The 9,941-nt window shown below is 53.6% G+C and overlaps 1 protein-coding gene across 1 annotated transcript; it reads left to right on the top strand.

The window, feature by feature from the left end:
- The first annotated feature begins 236 nt into the window (after positions 1-236).
- Positions 237-6,707, top strand: DUSP26 (dual specificity phosphatase 26). Its single transcript, XM_024562716.4, has 4 exons — positions 237-564; positions 2,450-2,744; positions 4,158-4,372; positions 5,101-6,707. Exons 2-4 carry the CDS (start codon positions 2,524-2,526, stop codon positions 5,298-5,300), a joined length of 636 nt encoding a protein of 211 aa, XP_024418484.2. The 5' UTR covers positions 237-564; positions 2,450-2,523; the 3' UTR covers positions 5,301-6,707.
- Positions 6,708-9,941: the final 3,234 nt, after the last annotated feature.

The raw sequence follows: 9,941 nt of genomic DNA, 5'->3' as shown, positions 1-9,941 counted from the left end.
ATATTGAAACACGTGGGGTATAGTAAACACTAATAGGAGTTCCTAACTATTTATGAGTGGTGTTCTAGAGAATGAGGAAAGTACAAGTGAGTGTCTGTGTAATTAATTAATACTGTCTGGGTGTTAAAGCATGGGTGTTTAAGACACTCTCTGGGACGATTTGCCTAATCTCGTCTTTAAGCAAAATGCCTTGTAATTGGCGCAGCCCCGAAAATCCACAGGCACAAGCGCCTGTGTGCGGGAGGCGCTGCTCTAGCTGCGTGGTCTGCCTCTGGTCTGTAAACACGCACGGGCGGCGGGGGCTGCGGGCGAGCCCACGCTGTGTGTCCGAATCCTACCGCTGGGTGTGAGACTGCGTCCCTGTGTGTCACAAACACACACGGATGTGAACCCTGCTTCGTTCGACGTGCGTGTCATGGCTTAAAAATAGATGCTAATCTGTCAAGCGGTCTGGCAGTGGCAGCGAAGGGGGCGGCGACAGCAGGAGAGTCATGGCCATGGCTGAGGGGCTGCTGGCGCCTGCGATCTGCCTCCGGGACTGAGACCCCCTGCCCGCACAGAGAGGTAGGGGGGCTTTCGGAGGGTGGTCGCCTTCTCAGCCGGGACTGTGGGGGAGGGAGGGGACGGGAGAGGGGGCCTGGGAGCCGAGCAAGCCGTGCGCTCCCGGGCTCCCTCCCTCCATCCCCAGCGCCAGGCTGTCTGGGTTGACAAGGGCTGGGAGACAGCCATGAACCTGTTACAACCGCGACAGCAGGCGGAGGGGGGGTGGGGGGCGGCAGACGAGGGCCTCTGGAAGCTGGCAGATGGGACTGCAGAATGCGGAGGGGTGCACCCCGGAGCAAAAATGGTGCTTCTAAACCCCCAGGGGAAAGGTAGTCCCCCAGGAGGGGCTTCCTGCACCCAGTCTCCTTCCCGCTCGCTTTCTGCCATTCGGCCTCCCACAAGCAGCGGGATCCGCTTCCAGAAAAGGTTGTTTTGGAATAAAGAATGGGGTCTTTAGGCCTGAGGAGACAAGGCGGATGTGATGATGATGGATGATGATGATGATGATGATGATGATGATGAAGATGAAGGTGAAGAGGGTTCTAGGGTTGTATTTTGGTACTCTGACTCAGACACCAAAAACATTTCTTCCTAAACACCCTGAAATCTAGTGTCTCCTCACCAGTCCTTTCCTAAGAGCCCTGCTTGTTATGCCCTATAAGTGCGTGGTCTCTGGTGGGAGGGGGGCGGGGGGTACCTGAGAGCGTGGATCGGGGTGCACTGCGCAGGCAGGACACAAATGGCCTTTGCTGCTGGACTTTGTCGAGGGCTCTGGGGCTGAAGGCAGGGAAGGGAGTGGGAGAGGGATTCTTCCTACCAGCTCCCCTGCCTGTCAGACACACAGGACCACGGTGTGACAGGAGGGCGTGGGGAGGGCTCTTGCCACAGTGTCCCCTCTGCCTGAAGGTCCCAGGGCAAGTCTGGCCATCCCAGCTCTGCAGCTGAGCACATGGTCCCGTTTTCAGAAGGGCCAGTGGTCCAGAGAGAGTCAGCGGCAGGCACACCAGCAAGGAGCAGGCCAATCCCAGCCCCTGAGCCCCTGGGCCTGGCAGGATCCCTCATTCTTCCCTCTCCTCCCCTTCTCATCCCCCACCCTCCCTCTCCCCGCTCACCACACACACACAGACACAATACTCCAGCTCAGAAATGCTCCCATTAGAGATGAGGGTTAGTCTTTCCTCTATGCTGGTCAGAGGAGAGTGCCTGCTTCTTGTGCACATACATTGGTGCCTTCTTCCATCGGCTCATGCTTCCAGCAAGTTCCCCTTCAAAAACTTACCCTTCTTTGTCGCTATCACCACTCACCCCATACCCCCAACATCCGCTTCCCATAGCAGGCTTATCACAGAGTCAGAGGTAGGGTGGGAATGGGTTAAAGCAGCCCATCCCTCTAGCACCGAGGGAGGGGCAGGCTTGGCATATGCTATGGCCCCAGCTGCCACTGTCTTCCTGCTAATTCTCCCTGGGTGGAGACAGTCGCCCTCCACCTCCCATCCCAACTCCCTAGCCTCTCTGGCTGTAGCCCCAAGCAGATGAGACCCACGTTCAGGCTGGCAAGAGTTCCAGCATGGGCACTGCCACCCAAACACCAACTGTCTGTGTGTGTGTGTTTATGTGTGTGGTGGGAGTGGGGGTTGGGTGCTAGAGCAGAACCCGGCAGCTGGGCAGTTCCCTCTCCCTGTAAACAAGGGCACGTGACTCTCCCACCTCCTTGAGTGGAAGGACCACAAGAGCAGAGAGAACGGCGCTGCCGCAGCTGAAGAAGACAATCCTGGAGGCCCCGCCAGGGCCCGACTCACCTTCCTTCCCTGGAGAATCTCCTCCTCAGGGCCCAGCCCAATTGGCAGGAAGGGAAGCAGCTGCTCTGGACTCACTCAGGTGTGTCTCACATCCCTTCCTCTTCCAGCAACAGCTACTTGGAGACTGAGCCATCATCACCACAGCCACTGGGCAGCTGTCACGGTTTCTGCCGCCTCTAAGATGTGCCCTGGTAACTGGCTCTGGGCCTCCATGACTTTTATGGCCCGCTTCTCCCGGAGTAGCTCGAGGTCCCCTGTTCGTACCAGAGGGCCCTTGGAGGAGATGCCACCCGTTCAACATCCCTTCCTCAATGTCTTTGAGTTGGAGAGGCTTCTCTACACAGGCAAGACAGCCTGTAACCACGCCGATGAGGTCTGGCCAGGCCTCTACCTCGGAGACCAGTATGTACCCAGCAAACCGGGGCCAGGGCCGAGTGTATGTGCATGTGTGTGTGTATGTGTGTGTGTGAGCGTGCATGTGGAAGAAGAAAGGAGAAGGGTGGCAGAGAGGCACTGAGTGGTATTGTCAGTTCCAGACTGAGGATCGAGGGGTGGGGTGCATGGGTGGAGTGGAGGCTGCAGGGTTTGGGGGCTGGGCAGGATGATTGATCCACTCAACTCGGGACAGAATGACTCTGTTCAATAATGTCACTTATGTAGCAAGACTTCTTATGGAAAGCTACGTACCAGACATAAGAGATGACTTATGTGGCCTTCCACCTATCGCGCTATGGCTCTGGGGGGCGGAAAAAAAGGCAGTCCTGGTAGCCAGCAACAGTGGGCAGGAAGGTCAAGGGTTGACCAAGCAAAGCTGCAGTGTATGCAGAGGTTCTGCAACAGGGGGCCATGGAGAGAAGAGCATCAGAGGAAACGTCGTCCCCACTTCTGTCTCTCAGGGGCTCTACAGTATACAAGCAGTTTTTCACATGCATTTTCTCTCTTAATCTTCACAACAGCCTTGTGAGGTAGGTACCACTATCCCCAGGTTACAGATGAGGAAACTGAAGCTCAGAGAAGTTGTGACTGGCCCAAGGTCACACGGGTCGTAAGTAGCAGAGCCAGGACTTGGAGGTTCAAGTTCAGTGCTCTTTCTCCTTGAGGAGTTTGCACTGGACAGGGCATCTGCCCTGAGATACAACCATGTTGCCCGAGAGGCATCTACCACTAAAGGGTATGAGCCACATGAACACCTAAAGGTGACGTCATAAAACAGGGTAAATGTGAGCATGAAATAACTGGCAAAAGAAGATTCTGGGTGTCAAAAAGAGTATAAAGTAACAAGGGAGGCAGGTGTGGGAGCAAGGGTCAGAATCACATAATCTCAAGGTTATGGTGGGGCTGTTCAACGTGAGCTGGTCCAACCCGATCTCCCATCCGATGTCCCACGCCCCTCCTTTGCTCCATGCCCATACTTTGACCTCCTCTCTCTGCTTGAATACCCTGGTGATGGGAAAATCACTCTCTCCCAGGGTGCTCCCATCTTTCTTCAGCCACATTCCACTGTTAGTACAGACTTCTTGCATGAAGTACAGATCCAATAAATCCTTCTTACAGATCAAGCAAAATCCCACAGCCTTGGAGCACTCGCCAATATTTTATTATGGCTATTGTTCATCTGCTGCCTCCAGGCAACCCTCCCCCCACCCCAGGCAAGAGACTCATTGCCCATCTTGCTTGCTCCCTTCCCGGTCATCAGTAAGCAGAGTGGAGGCCTCAGGCGGTGACATTAGCTTGGCAGTGGGCAGGGCACAGACCAGGGACTCTTGCCCCCCAGCCTTGCTTCCGCACCCTCCCTCTAACCTCTACTCAATGCAGGGACATAGCCAACAACCACCGCGAGCTGCGGCGCCTGGGCATCACCCACGTACTCAACGCCTCACACAGCAGGTGGCGAGGCACGCCCGAGGCCTACGAGGGGCTGGGCATCCGCTACCTGGGTGTGGAGGCCCATGACTCGCCAGCCTTTGACATGAGCATCCACTTCCAGACGGCTGCCGAATTCATCCACCGGGCGCTGAGCCAGCCGGGAGGTAGGCGGGGAAAGCAAGGAGGGAGGGGACAGGGGCCCTGGGTTAGGGGGGAGCCCGAGGGCTCCATTGTGAGGAGAGACAGATTCTAATGACATGACAAAATGCTCAGATGTAATATTAAGGAAAGGAAAACATTCTCTCGACCTTTTTAAAAAATACATGAAATAACAAAAAGACGTAAAAAAAAAAGAGAAGGAACGAATCCAAAGTGTTAAGAGAGTGGCAGGTTGTACCTGGGTGACATGATTATGGGTGATATATTTGAATCTTTTGCTAGTTGACACATTTCCATACTTTCCAACTATCTCTACTTTGAGCAGTTTTTGCTTTATTGATCAGAATAAAAGATGTACATATGAATTAAAAAATATATTGAACGCCCCCCCCCCCCAATAGTTGATAGAAACAGCAAGATGGAAGGGTGGGGGAGAGTGAAGAAGGGCCGGGTCCGACTCTGGATGCGCTCGGCGAAGACCCCCTGAGGCCCTCCTCTGCGCAGCGCCCGGGTGTCGGTCACTTACGAGTCTCTGCCTTTGGGCCCTCTCTGGGCCCCTGGACGCTCACCTGCTGCGTGTCCTCCACCACATTCAGTCTGGAGAGCTGGGTGGGGATCCGCATTCTTACCACCACTCCTCCCAGCCCGCCCTGTCTCCAGGCGCCTCCACCTCCTCCTCACGGAGGGCGTAGCCCTCTCCCTCCAACAGCCGCCTGCGTGTCCGTCCTCACAGGGAAGATCCTGGTGCACTGCGCTGTGGGAGTGAGCCGATCCGCCACGCTGGTGCTCGCCTACCTCATGCTGTACCACCGCCTCACCCTCGTGGAGGCCATCAAGAAAGTCAAGGACCACCGAGGCATCATCCCCAATCGAGGCTTCTTGAGGCAGCTCCTGGCCCTGGACCGCAGGCTGCGGCAGGGTCTGGAGGCTTGAGGGGTGGGCAAGGGAGGTCGGGCCAGGGGCGGGGTAGGTCCCTGGCTCCCTGCTGGAGAGAGAGAAGGCCCAGGCGGCAGGCAGCGAGAGGCCCGGATAACCCATCCTCCCCTGTAGACAGGAGAGTGCGAGGGCTGAGGCGTGGCTCCCCATTACTGCTTGTCTGGGTGGGGTGCGGAGTGAAGGTGGGGAGTGTGATGGACACCAGGAGGTTGCTGAGCGGGGAAGGAAGCAGCTCGGCTGTAGGTAGAAGTTCGTCCTGGGATCCGGAGGCCGTAGGATTCCCCGCCAGAGCGCCCCCCTTCCCGTGATTCAGAGTCCCTTCTCCGCTTTGTGCCCACGTGTTCCCCTTTCTCACTGATCAAAACAAAAGGGTCATCTCTGTCCTGTGCTCGTGCAGGGAGTCGGGGCTGCGCGAGCGTGAACGTGACGGTGTAGAGCTGTGCGGAGATGGTAGTGTAGAGACAGACGGTGAAGAGGTGGGATGAAAAGCTGTGAAACCCGAGGGAGAAACGCACAGACTTGTTACTCCAAGCACAGGAAGAGCAGGTGTGGGAGGGTTGGCACCGTGCCCGCGGGTGCTGGTTGTGGCCCAAAGCGACAGAGATGCATGGCTGGGAGTCTTTACAGAATCGCTCGCTTACTGGGTGCAGTTGTCTTGGGGAAAAATAAAGATGGTGGACAAGAAGAGAGCCTCTTGAAGTCATTGACAGCTTGTGGGAGCTCTGTACCTCTCTCCCCTGTGAACCCGAAGTCCAATTTCACACTCCGCCTTAGTGAAATTTTGAACTGTTATTTCCAGCTATGTCCACACAGGGGCAGCAGAGGACCAAAAAAATAAGCCTCCGTTCACAAGCTGGAGAGTGTAAGAAATAAAAATTTATTTTCAAAAAGTCAACCTGGTTTCTACAGCAAGTCCCCACTCCGATGGGATAGCAGGATATTATCTTAAGCCAATCCCAGTCTAAATCCTACCTTGAGAGGTTTGGGTTTTCCTGTTGCCAAGGAACTGGAGGGGAGGGAAGGAAACACGATATAATGCTTCCTCTTCTAATCTTTCCAGGTTTGCTTTGGAAGAGCGCAACGCAATCTCCGTAGTAAACTTATGCAACCATTAGACTCCACAACCAGAGAGAATAGTATGGTTTTTCTGTTATCCTAAGTGCCAAGTTGCCAGCTACCACACCCCTCTTTTTTTAAAAAGTCACGTTGCCGGGACAGAATCTCTCTGCCTGAAGGGGAGGAGGGGATGCGATGGAAGAGGAAGGGAAAGATACAGAGCCATCAATCTCAATATATATGAAGTGTACATTCTACCCCGACGTGTAGAAACCGAACCTCAAAGCTGGGTGGTGCCTTCACAGAGGTTCCATTTTCACTCTCCAACAAGACGTAAATAAATCATCTTTTCACTGTCTTTGGTGATAGGCACCGAGCATTGGTTTGGACGTCTTTGATGGTAAGGCATGTCTACGTCATTCCCACATCCTATTACCAGCTCTCGATATTAGGGGCTCTGATACAACACAGGTATCCCACAGTCACGTGATAGGAGTGAGGTGGGGCTGAAAGATCTCAGAGCTCCCAGCTGTGGCGTGTGGCCCTGAGGGCATTTGGGTGTCCCTGTTACCTCTTCCCCACCTAGTTACCTGCAGTGCTTCTGTCTGCTTCCTCAGGGTGCCTACGGGCTTTTAATTAGGTGTGAGACACAAAGCTCAGAGCCTGTCCGTATTTACTGTTCTTTCTCTCGCTGTCCTGACAGCCTTTGCCAGGGTTTGAAGGCAGCTCTCATTGTTCTCCTGTGTCCGCCCACCTCCAGCTGAATGGCTCTGATTGTTTCCAAGAGTCTTCATTTGTCAGGTTTCAAGTTTCCTCCCCAGCTTGCCAATAATGGCACCTCTTTCTAATTGCGGCAACCGGAAGTGGGTGCAGTGCTTCAAGCTAAACCTATAGGATAGGAGGCCAGCAAGATCTGTCAGCTGGGGGGCCTCAAATTTTGGTTACTGTTGAGGGATACATTTATCAAGGGACAGAGTGAGGCCTTTGTAAAGAATGTGGATTCTAATTCAAATGCATTGATTCTGTGTCCAAACCAAGGGTGAGAGGACTTAAGTATAAACAAAAAGAACCCCAAATAACTCAGGCTCTTTGAGGGGCTCTTACTACGATCTGACTAATACAGAATACAGTAGAACTATCACATCCTTTGTTGCAGTTTAGTTAGTGTGTTCCTGCTAATGTAGCCTACAGCCTCAGCCCTGCCTGTACAGTCCCAAAGTGCCTCAGCTAATTCCCCGGGGTTCCTTTCAAGTGGAATAACTCGAGAATTTAATTCTAACCTCTAGTAGGGAAGTACAGCTACTAAAGTACATTTGACCAGAGAACAAGCGTCCAGATTATCCCCACAGAGCAGGTTATATATGTTCATTATCTACGAAGCCATGTGATGGCTATGCCCAGGTGCTCCTCTGTCTCTACAGTGTTAGCTCATGCAGGCCTTATAAAGCTTGTGGGAAGTGGGCACAGTTGCCACTGCTTCAGAAGAGGGAAGTTGAGGTCAAGTCGTTTTCCCAAGGACGCACAAACAGTAAGTGGAAGAGCTAGGAGTCAAGCCCGGGAGCTCCGGCTCCCAAATCCGTGTATGTGACCAGTGCCTGCCCCCCTGCAGCTCCACCATTTAAGGCTGTAAGAGTGTGTGTGTGTGTGTGTGTGTGTGTGTGTGTGTGTGACTTACACGGTTCAAGGGGGAGAAGAAGGGTCCACAGCCTAGTCACACAGAATCAGTCTTCTCCTCCAAAGGGGCCGAGGGTGACGCCTGTCACAGGTGGGTCACACTCCACCTGTTGAAAGCAAGGTTAAATGTCCAGTCTTCCTCATCCTGTTCTTGAGGGCTGTTGCCTGTTTGAACCCAAGCAAAGGACTTAGAAATGAACAGAGATAAATGTGCTCTTGTTGGATTCAGCCTGTGCTTCCAGCCAGCAGAGCCTCACCTTTGGGAGCGGTGGCCCAAGTCAATGCTGTGCTGCTCCAGCCCTGCGGGCCCCCAGCCTCCTCCTCCGTGGCGTTGATGCACACCCTTGTGGCAGGCTCCCAGGAGCCTTTGCCGCCTCTGGGGAGAAGGGGGAAGGTTTGCCCTCCATCCGTCACCCCTGTAACAAATCCCAGCTGAGAAGTTCCACCGGGAGAGGCAGCGAAGAGAAAACTGTGGCTTCTGAGCCCTGAGGTAGCAGATGGAGCTGGAACCAGACAGGCAGCCAAGAATTATGCTGGCAAGACAGGGCTGGGCAAGGCTGCACCCAAAGGACCCCCTTAAAACAATCCCTTAAAGAAAGGGAAGCCTGAACAGAGGAACAGTGGGCCAGGTTATATGAAGGATGAACCCTGCTCTCACAGGTTTCTGCCCTATGACAGAAGGAGCAGAAGAGCCAAAATTTGGGGAAGAGCCCTGTTCACACCTAACCCTGGAACCGTAAATGTGTTACCTCATGTGGCAAAAGGGAGTTTGCAGATGCGATTAAACTCCAACCTTTAGGTGGAGAAGTTACACTGGGTTATCAGGTGGGTCCAGTCATGGGAATCCTGAAATGCAGAGGACCTTTTCAAACTGCGGTGAGAGATTGGATGTGAGGATGGACCCCATTACTGGCTTTGCACAAAGGGGACCACCAACTGAGGAACGTGGGTGACCTCTAGAAGCTGGAAAACACGGGAAAATGGATTCTCCCCTGGATCCTCCAGAAAGGAACGCAACCCAGGATGCCTACTGGGCTAGACTTAGCCCAGTGATACCTGTGCCAAATCTCTGATCTACAGAGCTATAACATAAAAAATTTGCATTGCATGTGCCAGGAAGTTTGTGATGATTTGTTACAACGGCAGTAGGAAACGAATACAAGCCTTTCGACCGGCACGAAGACCTTTCCCCGTGAACAACTAGCTGCTGGTTAAAAGTACCAGAACTAATCTCTAATGCACGTACAGGCGCAAGGGTATTTCAACAGGGGTTCTACCTCAGGGAGCAAACCAGCAGCCCGAAAGCCAAACCCGCCAGCCAACAGCACTGGGAAATACTACACAAAATTTGAGTTTCCAGATACTCTTACAAAGTCGAAAGGGACAGTGGGCCCACAGTTGCACGTGACAATCTCAGCAGGGACTTTCCAACGCGGACGAGGCAATACCTGCTCTCCAGCGCATCACTGTCCATCCCTATGTGCTGTCTTCCACTGAACCTGCTTTGCTTCTGAAGATCATTTGCTGCATCCCCTGGGTAAATACCCTCTGCCACTGTGTCCTAATGTCTTACCCAGAAACTTGAGATGTTCCTCACCCCAAGAAGCCTTGAAAAATCCACCTTCCCTCATTTTCTCCCAATACCCAACCTGCTCCCAGATATTCTCGCTGTTTGTGGGTGGTGGTCACTGACCTTCAAAATGGCCTGCGGTTGTTCCTCCGATTGAGCAGACACTTAAGGCTTCTGCCAAATTCCTGTTCATTTGGAGCCAACCTGGGAGAAGATGGCTGGCTCAGCTGGTCCCTTAGGAAGGGACCTTGGAGGCCCAGTCTCATCCTCAGGGAGCTGGGCGGGAAATGGGCACCCATGCAGGAGCTGGCTTCTGGTGGTCTGCAGACTAAAAGAAA

The sequence above is a fragment of the Desmodus rotundus genome, chromosome 13, assembly GCF_022682495.2.
Source record: "Desmodus rotundus isolate HL8 chromosome 13, HLdesRot8A.1, whole genome shotgun sequence".
NCBI classification, from domain to species: Eukaryota; Metazoa; Chordata; class Mammalia; order Chiroptera; family Phyllostomidae; genus Desmodus; species Desmodus rotundus.
This window is presented reverse-complemented; position numbering and strand designations above follow the sequence as displayed.